The sequence below is a fragment of the Dreissena polymorpha genome, chromosome 12, assembly GCF_020536995.1.
Source record: "Dreissena polymorpha isolate Duluth1 chromosome 12, UMN_Dpol_1.0, whole genome shotgun sequence".
In the NCBI taxonomy this organism is placed as follows: Eukaryota; Metazoa; Mollusca; class Bivalvia; order Myida; family Dreissenidae; genus Dreissena; species Dreissena polymorpha.
In genome coordinates this window covers 56,098,316-56,114,121 of record NC_068366.1, presented here as the reverse complement: position 1 = coordinate 56,114,121, position 15,806 = coordinate 56,098,316, and the positions used below count along the sequence as shown (strand labels likewise).

The 15,806-nt window shown below is 34.8% G+C and overlaps 1 protein-coding gene across 8 annotated transcripts in view; it reads left to right on the top strand.

Moving 5' to 3' along the window:
• LOC127853202 (uncharacterized) overlaps positions 1–15,806 on the top strand; it is a 36,670-nt gene that overhangs the window by 17,109 nt on the left and 3,755 nt on the right. Inside the window, exons 1-2 of one of the 8 annotated variants that reach the window (XM_052387490.1) lie at positions 3,452–3,760; positions 11,298–11,481. The exons of 1 other annotated variant lie outside the window; for it this stretch is intronic. In XM_052387490.1, the coding sequence (XP_052243450.1) occupies positions 11,301–11,481 (181 nt within the window). In that variant the 5' untranslated portion in view covers positions 3,452–3,760; positions 11,298–11,300. Of the gene's footprint in view, positions 1–3,051; positions 3,184–3,451; positions 4,187–4,237; positions 4,793–11,297; positions 11,482–15,806 lie in introns of those variants that run through there. 6 more of the 8 variants (XM_052387488.1, XM_052387484.1, XM_052387487.1 and 3 more) reach the window with 6 other exon arrangements.

Sequence of the window (15,806 nt, the reverse complement as noted above, 5' to 3'; positions counted from 1 at the left end):
ATCACTTTTGTCTTATTTAATTCAGTTTTATACAGAGTTAGGTATTTTGTGAAATGCTAATTTTAATATAACTCATTTGTTTATCAACCAGCGAATCTATACACGACTGTTAATCACGGGGGCCACCTCTTTATCGCGATGCATTTATAAATGCCAATCCTACTTCCGAGGGATCGCTAAGGACCGGATGTTTTGAAATTTCACGGATTGAACAACACATATTAAAAACACATAAAAAACTACTCACTCTGTAGAGTCATCCGTGACATTTCAAAACACTCGGTCCTTCGCGCCATCTCGGAAGTAGCATCGGTTCATAAATCAATGCATCGCAAAAACGAGGTGGCGCCCGTGATAAACAGCCGTGCTATAGCTCAGACAATTTGCAAACTAGTAGGCACATTTCTCTACAAGCTGTGTAAGATTGTTTCTAAGTCGTTCAATATTTAGATGAATATTATTATTATACAAATTCTAAATGCTTTTCAGATTGTCAAACTGAAGCTTGTTTAGGCGCAATAATTAAAAAAATAACCGAAGTACTCTAAATCATGTGTGTCAGTCTTTCGCTTGCGTTTCGCTTGTAAAACATTCGAGTCAAAGTATGTTTTCGTATTTTAGTCTCCTTATTATTAAGTAAACTAAATTTTTTCAACGACGCTCGCAACATATTGTCATTCTTTTATAAACGTCAACATGTCAACATTTAATTGCAACATTTGGTATGACGTCTAAATAGATACGCTGCCAAGTTATAAACGATAATGAGTACTAAAAGCGTTACATATTTTATTATACAATCAAACAAGAAATATCTTTAAAAAAGATATACGGCGTAAATAGTTTAATGAATGAGATCAAGTATAGCGAATGTCTTTTTCTGTGCAGTTCTTAGCTGCATCACACGAAGTACGGGATGTTACGGGGAGTTTTCGCGGCTTATTTTACATTATAACATATTGCTGGTCATAAACCTATAGATACAAAACAGAAAACCAAAAGAAGAATGGAAGTGAAATTTAAACATATGAGTCAACCGGCCACACGAGAAGTATCCGTATTTATAGGCGCGTTCTTCGAACAAAACTGTTTTAGTGGTTTGTCGGGCATTGCTATTTGATTCGATTATTAACAGTATCAATTATCATCGTGCTAATGCTTAAAGTGATATTATGGGCATTTTGCACTGTTGAATTGAGCTGAAAAGAATTAACAGGTCAAAACAGTTAGTTAAAATGTGGTTACTGATTAATTATCTGCAACTCACCTTGCTACCAGTTGTTTATAAAAAATATATTTTATATTCGATATTCTTACGTGACCCACCCAGTCCTGTAAGCTGAAATGATCCGTAAAACAATTTCGTGTCTTTGTGTCGTATGAACAAATCTGCACTAAAACTAAATTTAGGTTCAACTCGTAAACGCATGATCAGTTGTCAAACGAAAGTACGGTTGATATTCAAATGCATTATTTTTCTCTTTCTGGTATATTGTTTTAGTATGATGATGCTGCATTAATTAATATAAGTGTATATGAAGTAGAAACATCAAAAATAATCAACGGTTGCGATAGACACCTATAAACTGTTACATGCTCATAATATCACTTTAGTACATTAGGCAATATGGACGAATAATTATTGTTAAATTTATCAACAATAATATTTATCATTGTATTGTTGAAAACACATTAAGAATCTATTATTTACATACCATAATTATATTGCTGAATATCTTCATTTAACATATTTCTGGTCTAAAGAAAATTCCAGGTAACCTAGTTCACGGATAGCGTCTTTATTATATAACGATTATTTTACTGGCCGCCAACTCCGGTGATGACCTGTATATAAACTCTGAATGTCCGCGAATTGACCCGATATACCTCGCGGGTTGAAATGCAATGCTTTAAAGTGAGGCCTCGCTTCCATTGCTCTTTATACTTTTACATGTTAACATGTTGACAGGAATAAGGAAGTAAGTACTAAATATGAGAACATAGCCTTTTAAGTATAAAGCTCTTGCGCTGGTAATACTCTGAAAATAAAAGGTGTACGCACAAACTGTATTGATGTCGAGAATTGAGTGTAAAACTGTTCTATCTATTAAGCCTTTTCATTCGAGATAAAATTGTTTCATACAGTAAAACAGTGTTACAAAGACGCGGATATGTTTCCAATGTTCTGGTGGTATACTCAAATCAGCCAATGGAATAAATGAAGTGTATTCATTCGTACCTAGCCGCGGGAAATTTTATTGGAATTTTATTGGACACTTACAAAGGTCAGGCTAAGGTGAAAAGCTGGCTTATGCAGCTTACGCCGAAAAAATATCATAAAGGAAACACACAGCAGTAGCAACGGAAACATTTTATTGGACGATGGGTAATTTTAATAGTCTGTGTTCAACTTATCATACACAACGTGCACAATATATTCGATTATTATAATGAAGATCTATATATGTCTCCTTGTATCTACATATACAGGGAATAGTCGTTAAAACGCATCATTATTGAAATTGAAAACACAATTCATTAGAATAAAAGTAACTACTATATTTTGCATACCCAAACGACGTGTAAAAAAACTTAACCCATTTATGCCTAGTGGACTCTTCCATCCTTCTAAATTGGGTCAATTTATATCCAAATTTAGGGATGTCTTGCATATTTATTTCCATATTTAGAATATTTCTTACAGGAATTCCTTTAAGCAAACAGCGCAGACCCTGATGAGACGCCGCATAATGCGGCGTCTCATCAGGGTCTACGCTGTTTGCCAAGGCCTTTTTTTTATAGACGCTAGACATAAATGGGTTAACCGGAAGATTGCAACATACAAAAGCCGCTTTGTCCGTCCATTAGTCTGTCCCTTGATTCGTTTCCGTTCGAGGTATTAGAAACTACTTGTATGAATTCGATTAAACATATACTCAGGATAAAAATGTGTTGGACATGAGCCAATTGTCAAGTCGTTCCGTCTGTGTTTGTTTAATGAGTTATTGCCCTTCGTCATCCGCTCATTTTTTTTATGAACGAACTAGACGTCGTACTGTTTTGTTATGCGTAGATAACAAAGTTTACACTTGGCAGTGCTTCATAGCGCAACTTTTTGGAGTTCTGATAAATATCTGTCTCATTAATTACGTGTAAAAAATATACGAGTAGTATGAAAAATGAGTACGTATAATAAAATGATAATGATATTCATTTCGCTCTTGAATAACCCGTTTTAAAGAGGATATCTATGTTTTAACAACTCATCAGCTATGTCAACACATTTTTAATCAAAGTCATTAAATTCCGAAATGTTACATTCTTTAACAAAGCTATAAATCTTTACAACGTATCGGTTATAAATGTGACACTACAAAAAATTGTGCGACAAAATTGCGCTGTTAATCATTTCTTTTTGTGAGTCAAACAAAGGCCTACTGTAACGTGTTTTGCTATCTACCAAACGCCTTTAAGAAATCCGATAAGAAAATATTAGACCACATTTTAAACATTTATTTTATGTTTTACCACGCATGAACAAATACAAAGCTTTCATATAATATTATATTTGATAGCAATATTTACTTCAGAGTTCCTTTTGACAAATGAAAATTAATGTAAAAAAGATATTATTGAAGATAACTCGGACCGACCTCGGATTAATTAATCAAGAGCACGTTTTACATATTTTCGCGTCATTGGGGATTAAAAAGCTAGTCTGTTCAAGGTTGTATTGGCACTAAAGATTAGCATTACTGCAGTAAGTATAATACGCGTTCATAGTATACTATGTTCTACAATAATTAAATTTGATAAAACCGATTGGACGTTTTTGTTGGCGAGTTGACGATTAGTACGCTTAATTTAGCGGAATTGAGTTGCTAACCTGGCTCAAGTTTTCAATGCGGAATAAGGTCTTTAAAACAAACAAGAAGTGTGTGATTTTATCGAACGATTTTCATTGATGACCGACAGGAAATATGAAACAAGTTATTATAAAAAGGGACTAGGTGTACTTTTTTTAACGGGAATGAAATGAATGTTGTACAATCAATAATGTTTGTAAAGCAGAAAAAAAGTGATATCTAGGGACTTAAATGAGCAATTTACAAATCGGATTTGTATGCGTAGACAAATGGAAACCACACTCTGAGGAGATATACGGAACACAATATCAAAACTGGCGGTTAGTATTTTTAAAATGATGTACCATTTTATAATTTAGCCCCGTGTTGATGTTACATATTGCAATGTTAATTCGTTAATTATTCTTCCTTTTAAGTTATTTGTGTTTAAGTAAGCCTTATTTAATTTAGATTCTCTTCCCATAAATATGTTATAAACTGGGACTAATGTTACTATTATAACAGAACAGCGTAACTTTTTTCTTGACCATAATACTTCATTTATAAATCGTATGCAATCCACCCACAAATGACGTTGTACTAGTGAACATATTGGCAAACGCAGACCATTTTCACCTTTATTAAGCACGAGTGTGATAATAAACATTTAAGTGTGTATTGTCTTAATAGTATACTAAGTACGCGGAATTTGTTCACAATAAAACGCTGCATTATGCTATGCTGTACTATACTTAACCGCAGTGACCACCCATCAATGAGGTATTGATACTAACTATAACGAATACGTTAGCGATACATTTTTATCAAACCTTAAAAAGATGTAAATTTTGACTACCTAATGCCACGGTAGACTTTGGAAATCTCCAGCTGTGTTGCATTTTGACAATATAAAAATATAAAAGAGAGATAAACTTAACAATTGGGAGGTAAGTTGACATGGACAGTATATAATACTCGATTCATTTATTTGAGTCGTGTTCTGAGAAAACTGGGAATAATGCTTGTGCGTAAAGTGACATCCGCACAGGCTAATCAGGGACGACACTTTCCGCTGTTATGACATTTTTCGTTTAAATGAAGTCTTTTCTTAGCAAAAATCCAATTTAGGCGGAAAGTGTCGTCCCTTATTAGCCTGTGCGGACTGCAGATGCTAATCTGGGACGACACTTTACGCACATACATTAAGCCCAGTTTTCTCAGAACGCGACTCATATGTTTCTGATGTTTTAATATTTCTATTTTACACTTGTATAGATGTGTGTATTTCGAATTTTTTTGTTTGACTACCAATGAATTCAAATCGATTCATTCAAGTATATTTAAATAGATCTTTGATTCATTGTAGTTAATATAAACATCAAGCTAGATGTTTTATGACAGATAATCTAGCTGCCATCCCGCTTTGTTGATCCCATCGAAGGACAGGTTATAACTCGAGATAAGAAAAAAAAAATATAAAAACTATTTTACATACAATTTCTCATCAAAGGACCAACAACAGGTCTTAGTTATGCATCTCTTTGACTTTCTTGTTGTTGTTTTTCTTTCTATATTTTCATTATTTATTTTAGGCGATTGTTGATGGAAATAGTACTTACGAGACTGACTTGTAGAATAAAATGTGCTCCCTGAAAAACAAGTGTGAACGCTTGCAATAAACGCCATGGCACCCATTTTGAATAATTTAAAGTATTCAATGTTTATCTTGGACGTGATATAATCATTACTATACAGAGATTTCCTGCTTGCACGTGATTTGTTCTTTCTTCCGCCGCTTTGTGTTTTTAACTTGACTTCTTGTTCCGAAACACAAATATCTGATTTATAGTACCTGATAACACTTTATATAAATTTGGTTGTCAATTGATATACAATCGGCTCCGATCTAGATACTAAATACCGCATTCACAACGAACTATAATTATATCATTTATGAAAGATAAAGTAGCCACACATCAGATATGCGTTTGGTAAATAACCAATTTACATGCCAAGGTTGTTTGAACATTATCGGCGGTAAACTTTTGTGCACCAAAGTCAATTCAGTTAAATTGGGCCCGATGTTGTTAAAGAAATAACATTTAAATTAATTATAGAATTGACATGACATGATGTATATGTTTTAATTCGGAACCACCGAATAACATTTATTTGCGTGACCTCGAGTCAGGCTCGTTCAAAGACTGTAGTAAATATGAAATAAGCCCCCCCCCCCTCCCTCCCCAAACTTATAATAAAATGTTATTTTTTCAATTCCACCCTTGTCGACATCAGGAAGAATTAAGTATCACTATATGGCTAATGAAACTTTATGGACAAGCATGCTTTTACGCATATATAAATATCTGTATGATTTAGATCACTAAATATCGAAACAGATATACCTCGCATATATAAGTACATTGTATATAGAAATGCCTTATTTGTAGACAAATTATTATAATTTGCGGGGTGGCCTGTGGATTTCACCAGATGACCTTCAGGCGTGTTTAACTTATGTGTTGAAGATTTACTCATTGACTTGCGTAAAAACTTCTTGACTTAAATTGTTCGTTCATCTTAAATCACAATCGCTTGCGGTGTTAGAAGGCTTTTGACATAATTCTATTCAAATATGATCCGATAATTCATTTGTGATTACACTGAATCCAATTTTGTAGTTCCTTTGATTATTTCTTTATTCATATAAAGAGTCATGTTTCCACTTAAATTTGAAATAAATTTGCATAATATGGCCGTGAGAAAACAATGTATGAACCGACCTGAACTATACTGTTTGGTTCCTGAATGCGCATCCGCTACGTGTAGCAATAAACATTTGAGTCGTGTTCTGAGAAAACTGGGCTTAATGCATGTGCGTAAAATGTCATTCCAGATTAGCCTGTGCAGTCTGCACAGGCTAATTAGGGACGACACATTCCGCCTTAACTTAATTTTCGGTAAGGAGGGACTTTCTTCAACCTAAAAATACCATAAAAGCGTAAAGTGTCGTCCTTGATTAGCCTATGCGGACTGCACAGGCTAATCTGGGACGACACTTTACGCACATGCATTTAACCCCCTTTTCACAGAGCGAGGCTCATTTTTACAGATGAAGCGCTGAAGAAATGTATTTACTTTACGTGGGAATTAGTTAATTAACATTGTGAAAAATTATACTGCGTTTAACATGATAACACGTATATCGCCGATCTTTACCGCGGGACCTCTCGTATAAGTTTTGGGACGCGAGTTAGTATTGTTTGACGCTTAAACCCCACTTGTTAACACTTATTAATCTAACGAGATAATCCGCGATTTACATTTTTGACCAACTAACCTCGTGTGACATAGCCACAGAAGTTATTTTGAATCAATATCTTAAGAAAAGTTACACACGGTATACATATCGCAAAACACATGAGTTGTTGAGGTTGAGGCTCTTTGAAATATGGCAAACTTAGTTTATGCATATTTACTGATAAATTACTTTAAAGGGGCATTTTCACAGATTTTAGCATATATTGAAGTTTTTCATTAAATGCTTTTTACTGATAAATGTAACCATTGGATCTAAAAAAGCTCCAGTAAAAAACAAGAATAAAATTTAAAAAAAAAGAAAAAAAAAGTAATCCTCAATAGGGCTCGAACCACTGACCCCGAGTCCTGGAGTAAAAGTATACTATTTAGACCACTCGGTCATCCGTGCTCATACATTGAAGGATGCATTTTATACTTTATTTAAGCAATCTTCGTAGTTTCACAAAATTTAACGACAACAACTTCAAATTATTCAATCGTTTCGCGTTGCAACGCTTGAAAATTTTCAGGTTTTTAAATCGTCAAAAGATGCATATAATGGCTATTTTAGAGCATGGTACATGTTCAGTATTACTGTTTCCTCGCGAATATCATAGCTTAAACGAAAATTTGCGATTCTGAAACAACTTTTTTTAATTTTGTCAATTAACCAATACGTGAAAAGGCCCCTTTAACTTGTTAACTACAGACTGCTTATACGTGTGTGGAATTACACATGATAAAAATCTTTTAAGAAAATATATAATTAAAGACACAATCAAAATTTTCATATAAACATACGTCCATTATTTGCACAAGGATATACACGGGGTCATTTTATACAATAGTCTACTTTTTAATGGACGATAAACACGGTATTTTAATTGATGATAAACACGGTATTTTAACTGCCTTTAAAATATTGAATGGAATAAAGTGGAAATTGGCATAACATTTCCAATGTTAAATTTACGGCTGGAATGCTTATAAAAAAAGTTGCACAAATATTTGTTCGACCTCTTCTGAAGGAAGGCAATTAACAGACCACAAATTGAAGGTCATTGGACGAGCAGAAGTTGAAAGATCCGCGACAAGTTTTAAATTAGAAGTTCGCGTGTTTTGAATTAATATTTACCATCACACGTGCTTGAAAAGATCACAACGGTCATTTTTCACATAGCATGTTACACAAACGATCACTTTCGAAATAAGTAAACGTTAATTTAAATTCATACGCAACTGTTTCGTATCTGTGTATAACGTTTGGAACCTTCTTTAAAGTAACATTACTACTCAAAATCAACTAAAATTTCGTACAATATTTCGTAAAATAAACTTAACAAATGAAAAATCAGTGTTCCTTATGGCAATTTCCGAAATTTCAACACCAGATGTCGTCTGGTAAAATAGATGTTTATAGATACAAAATGCACGTCGTTTTTCCATTTTAATTTCTAGCAAAGATATTTATTCATACGACACATGAACACTAACATGATGTTCGTGTGTCGTATGAATATATATATTCGCGGGAAATTACAATGGAATTAATTATGGTCACAAATAAATAAAAACGAGCATTTTGTATCTACAAAAATCTATGTAATCATACCACATCCAGCGTTGAAATTGTAGCTATTGCTATAAGGGACACTGATTGTTTAGGTGTTTACTTTATTTTACGAAATACTTTACGAAATTTTCATTGATTTTGAGCGTTATAGAGACTTTAACTTTATAAGTTACTTGTATACAAGTATATATAAAGAATTGTTTGTATTAGCGTCCGTTACATATAATATATTTATTGATTCCTATCGATATCATATCAAATCAACAATATGACGTTTAATTTTACAGCTTATACGAATGACAATTTTACTAATATTATTTGTGTCTATAAATGTGACTTCAGATGTGAATCAGACATTCAGTTTTTGCGAGACTTGGATTAAAACTGTTTATGTGGGTATGTTTGTGTGTCTGTATTTATTAAGTCATGTTTTATAATTCTGGTTAAACTTCAATCCACTGGAAAACGCGTCTGTTTGCTTTTTTGTTTGAATACACTGACCATGCAATACATTTACATTGCTAGGTTCCAGTTAGGATGAGCTGATCATGTAAAAGTACGAATTTCAGATTGAGTATTTTTATTGTTCTTAAGTGAATGTTAAATGTTGTGTATTGCATTAATGAGTCTTTGTAAATTGTCTGAAATGAGGTATATACGTAAGTTGAAGATTGACTGATTTTAATATTTCTAAGGAAAAGATGTTTATATAAACATTATACAAACACACGTCTCACAGTTATGATGTTCTGATAGACTTCTAGGCTATAAATAACTGAAACCCTTAGTTGCGTGCTGGTTGTATTTGTGCGTTTGAGTTTGTTGAGTCGCGTAACATAAACAACAAACGATATCAAGGGATTAACTATGAATAATTTGTAATAATCCTATTAACTTGTGTTGTGTTATAAACCTCTTGCACACATTAACGAATGTTCAACATCAAATTATTCCAATATTTATTTATTTATAAGTTTGTTAACAGACAAATTTAAATACGAGTGCTACATAAATAATTATATTATAGCTGATATTTAAATGGGCATTTATTAAATAACACTATTCAGTGTTTTATTTTTACTTGAAATACTCTTTTAATTCGATGTTACACAGTTTATCCGCTAATAAACAACGTTTTTTAGGTTGTGCTGCATACCACACGGGCGTTTTGTTGAAACAACATCTCGATTCGTAATTTCTATATTTAACCGCTAATTAATGAGGTATCGTGATGTTAACTGTATATAGATGCACAATGAACCAAAATCATCGCTTTCCCATTAGTTATGACGATACAATCCAAAGATGATTTTACAATAATTTTAGTTATTATTTTTTAATTGGTTACCTTTTAATTCTCGTCTGGTGTTCGCAACAAATAAATGAAACCAGGATTGCACTTAACAGCACTTATGTGGCTAAGGATGGTTTAATCACATAGATGTGTGTTCATCTTGAAATACCAGTATGTGTACATATTCATATAAAGTTGTATATATGTATGTATACATGTATGCATGTTATGATATAAAATAGATATATTTAATGTTATAACTGAACAATTGATACATATGCATGCCATTAATAATTATAGGTAATATTTATCATGGACATTTATCCATAGAACAATAACACATAGTGTGTACTCATTTTTATCATGTTTCAGGTCATTAATAAAACAATTGTATAATAAAAGGTTTAAACTGTGCATTACATGATTTACTTGAAAGTTCAAACTGCAAGTACAGCAAGTCATTTACGCAAACGTTGATATGCAATCACAAATTAAGTTTCGTTGAAAAACGTTACAGCGACCTACCTTCCTGTACACTTTTTGTGAACGATATAAGTAGAAACAAAAACAAAATTCGCTTTATTGATATCGTTGTTTATTGAAAAGTTAACGAAAATAACATTAGGGTATTTAAGTCTCGTTCTGTGAAAACTGGGCTGAATACATGCGTATAAGATGTCGTCCAAGATGAGCCTGTGCAGTCCATTAGCCTGTGCAGTCCGCACATGCTCATCGTGGAAGACACTTTCTGCGTTTATGGTATCTCTCTGTACATAATGTTCCTTATTAGCAAAAATCAGTTTAGGTGCGAATTGCACCGGCTAATCTGTGAAACTGTACGCACATGCATTCAGTCAATTTTTCCAGACCGAGGTTAATTTAATAGAACGATGAAAGCGTGGGGGATCGAAGTAAGTGTAGACATCAAATGAGTTTCTGTATACTGCTCATGACTCAGGCATTGTTTACTGTTCGCTTTTAATATTTTCTGCTGTCTTTAACTGCCATTGGAGATGTAACGGCGATAAAAAATGTCAATTTATTGAAATGTTTATGCAACACAAATCGACCTTTGTATTCTCTTGTAACTGTGCAATAACTGAATTAAGAGTTCGCTTTAAATATGAGACACCTGTTTGGGAAGCATAATATATTTAAGCATTGTGAACTCATGGGAATGTGTGCGATACAATGCATTTGCAAGAATTGGTAAGATTTGCAAAATACATTATGGAAATCACGGCATACTTTAATATTACTACAGGTATTCCTTTTGTCTTTTAAGCGAATGATGATGAAAAACCATATAGCGGAAGTTGGCGCCGTACAAGACGTGACGTCACATGATGTAAGTCATGGCTATGATGTCATGGACCGGCTTTCCCCACACGTCGGCGGCATAGTAGGCGAGGAAGTGTACCGCTGTCCCGTATCCACGCCGACGGTCACGCGCCGACCGAGTATCAAAGGTCAAGGTCACCAACCGTTCATCGCGTTCTCGAGCATGAATCGGAGTCTCCGAATTCCAAACGAACTTCTGTCCTCGAAACAGTTCAATTTCCGGTCGGCAAAATCGAGGCGACCGCAGACGAAGCCGCAGAGGAAAAACTTTGACTATTACTTCGTGAAAGAGTCGGACAAACCCGTGTATATTGACGCTCAGATGCAGTCCACGTGGCTTAACTCTTTATGTTCACAGCCAGTGAATGAAATATTCGGAAAATACAAACGCAAATCGGAATCGTTTCGTAACCGCCCACCCGCAAGGAGCACGAATTCGACGCCGGGCGAGAAGGCGCTGTACACCGGCTGGTCATGCAATGTCTCTAGTTACGGATCGCCGTCCGTGTTATCGAAATCGACTGCTTCCGGTTCCGGCTACGTCGCGTTGTCCCGAAATTCCTATTCATCTTCTTTGGATCCGAACCTGAGAGTGTACGGCTACGAATCAGACCCCGACCGAATCGCCGTAAACCCGGGTTTTGCGTTATTTCCGACGCCGCCGACGACGTCGAACACGTACGACGACGACGATATCCCGTCCTCGCGTGGATCTCCGTTGTTTCAGAAAGTGTTCAAAAACAATGCGAACCCCAACAGCGCTAGCATGTTTAACACAAACATGGATTTAAACGTTTACGAGCCATATCAGCGTGACAAACGGTTTCCGGAAATTCGACAGCGAAAGTCTACTCTTTCGCCATCGCGCAAAAGAATTTCCGTCGCAGACGGAAAAGACGAAATTCCGCCGGGAATTCATTTAGCGTCTGCGGCAATGCACGATCTGCAAGAAAGTCCTATGCAAATTGTGTCCATAGGGCAGAGGTCTGATCGATCTATCCGATCTGAGAAAAGTGACGTTATGGAGAAACAAATAAGTGATGATGCGAAACAAAGTTTTTCAAACGGTAACTTGTGTGCGTATCGTTTACCGAAAAATCCACTGACGATGTCTTTACCGGAATTGCATGGAAAAGGTTGAATATAGTGAAGAAGGTCCATACACGTTCACGTCCCAATTTGGTGATAATAATTATTGTCCCCTACCGGTTTCACCGGAGGGGACTTATGTTTTGCGCTCTGTGCGTCCGTCTGTCTGTCAGTCCGTCACACTTTTCTGGATCCTGTGATACAGTTTTTCATATTTTTTCATGAAACTTGAAATATGGACAGGTGGCAATATGGAGATTATGCACGTCATCTTATTTTGTTCCTACGTCAAGAATTCTGGTTGGTATGGCAACAAATATATATATATAAAATCTGACAATGGTGGAGCCGGTAAGGGACATATATTGCTTTGCAATAGTCTTGTTATTATTATAACTGTTATTAATATGATAATTATGACGAAAATAATGGTGACGATGATGTTGGTGTTATTGTTGTTGATGATGAAATAATGTTTGCAGTTCCAAATACATTGTTTTTTTTTCTGCCATACCATTTCCCGATTCGACTCTATGTTGATGTTGTTCACATATGTCATATAATACACGGATGGTGACAGATGTCAGAATAAGAAATAAAGTAATTACATCAATATGAAACTCGTTGAGAAATAAATACACACTCGCTCTGTTCCCTGCGCCATTATAAATAAACTGTCAAGAGGGGATAATTTACGCGCATTTCACACTTCATACGTTGCAGAGTAATCATTCAGAGGTAAATCACACTTAACGCCATGCGTACATCGCTAAAATATGTTTACCTACGGTTACACTTCTGTCCAGAAAGGACTATTTCGAGGCGCATTTATAGTCAGTGTTATAAATTCAGTCCTTTTTAAATTACTCAAGTCACAAGAGGAAACACTTGAAAATCTTCATACCACTTCCTTTTATTGCTGCACATTTTTCGATGTCAAAACAGTTATACATGTCGTAAAGTGTATTCGACTCATATAAAAAAACACACTACAGGATGCACTCATATATGTAATTTACATGAACATGGAGATATCGTTCAGAATATCTTTTTTATTCTTATATAGCTCTTAGTCATATTACTTAAATCAATTTATTTCACAAACTGTACACATTGTTTCTTTAACAGATAAAGCTATGAGTATATATACACATTTAATAAATACGGTGCTCGCATATTTTGATTATATTTATATTGTTTATGGTTTCCAGTGGGTCCGTATTCACCAAACAATTCTTAGACTGAAGTCTAAGTATTTATATTAAAGCAGGGGAAGCTACTGTGATGACTTTGTATCGAGTTAGGGTAGACAAAAGTGAGAATTTAATGTGTAGCCAATCAATACAGAAAACCAAAGAGACCCGACTGAGCTGTTTGTATCGAAGCAGAGGGAACCAATAAGAGGATTCTGCAGCTAAGCAGGCCATTATGAGCGTTTCGTGCAATCAGATCGCTAATACAGGAACACTTTTTAGTTGTTCGCTTGCGCACAACTAATGTTAGTGCTACGATTTGAAAGTCGGTCTGCTCTTAACTACGCTTAGAACGATAACCGCCGCATCTGCCGTCTGAGGCTATTAATAGATGCTGATAAAAAAGTAAAGTGGGATGTTGTGTAACCTCGTTCATAGTGCATGCTACTACAGCGGGGTTAAATTTGATATGCCTGGGAAACATTCTTTTGTTCTCAACAGATAGCGGCGATCTTTTGTATTTACGGGTGCTAAAAACGCAATAGTAGAAGGTTAAGTTTGTTTGCATTCACAGTTCTCAATTAACAAAACGTTGAACACGAGTTCACCAATTAGTACAGGTATACTATAGACATTAACAAAAATGCTATATAATCGCTTGACTTTGAAATAAAGTTTGCTATTTATATTTCTAAATAATTAAATTGAAAACAAAAGTTTAACTATTTTGTTTGTTAACTTGTTAATCGCATATTCACCGCATGAAATGTGTGTTATCATTGTCAAATCACACATTAGTGTACATTGTAAGTAGATAACAAATATACTACGGGAGTACCACACATTAGTGTAAGTAGATAAAAAGTATACTAAGGGAGTGCACATCATATGTGTCCTCACATGCCTTATTATGAGTGTATTTCTGCACCATCGATATATATCTTTTTTTAATTTTTTGATCTACACGCAGTATTCTTTCGACACATTAAATCACACTTTCATAGCCGCGTCATGCAAAAATGGGTCTTATGCGTTTCGGCCAGCGTATCTTAAGCTCAACACGTGCATTTGCGCAGTATGGTCAGGGGCGATGCTGTTCGCTATAAAATCACCCAATGTGTTATGGTCTCGTTATGTATCTTCTGACCAGACTGAGAGATGCGCAGGCTGAGTGGGCTAAACATATGATGAACGCATATGGAATAAGACCCATTTTCGCATAATGAGGGTCATTAAAAATCTCATTGCGAATTGTAAATGACACATTTTAGCACAATGCTTTTCGATACAAAATTGAATTTAAAATAGCAAACTTGTAAATAAGGACAGCATATCCAAGCGTTTAGGAACGATTTCCAGACGTGCTGACCGAGTACGGCAAACATTTGTGGTTGGATAATTAAACGATTTTCCTCTTATCGTGACACTATACTTTTTGTTTGTTTTCTCATCTTGAAAGCAAAACTGTGTTTATCGATAGTTAATTAAATATTCCCCGGAAGATTTAGTGAACGAGTACTGACCTTGAAATTCTGCGAGATGGATTTAAACGCGTACATGTAATTGTAACTGGGCCACAATTTGTGTCGTTTGAATATACATAGAGTAGTCCGGAATTTCTTACACTGAATAGTGATACATCCTTTGCGCTGAGCACAGACACAGTGCTGTAGCCAAAGTTCAGAGGTTTTTATCTCGAATTAGCCTATGAAATATTCGAATATATTCATGCGTTTCTGCTGGCGCTATTTGAAAGTCATTTAAGGTGAAAAGCTGGGTAAAACAGCTGTGCCAAAAAAGCGCATTAGTGCTCTATACCCATGTTTAGGTCAAAGTTGTTGACAACATGGAATTAATTATGGTCACAAATAAATAAAAACGAGCATTTTGTATCTACAAAAATCTATGTAATCATACCACATCCAGCGTTAAAATTGTAGCTATTGCTATAAGGGACACTGATTGTTTAGGTGTTTACTTTATTTTACGAAATACTTTACGAAATTTTCATTGATTTTGAGCGTTATAGAGACTTTAACTTTATAAGTTACTAGTATACAAGTATATATAAAGAATTGTTTGTATTAGCGTCCGTTACATATAATATATTTATTGATTCCTATCGATATCATATCAAATCAACAATATGACGTTTAATTTTACAGCTTATA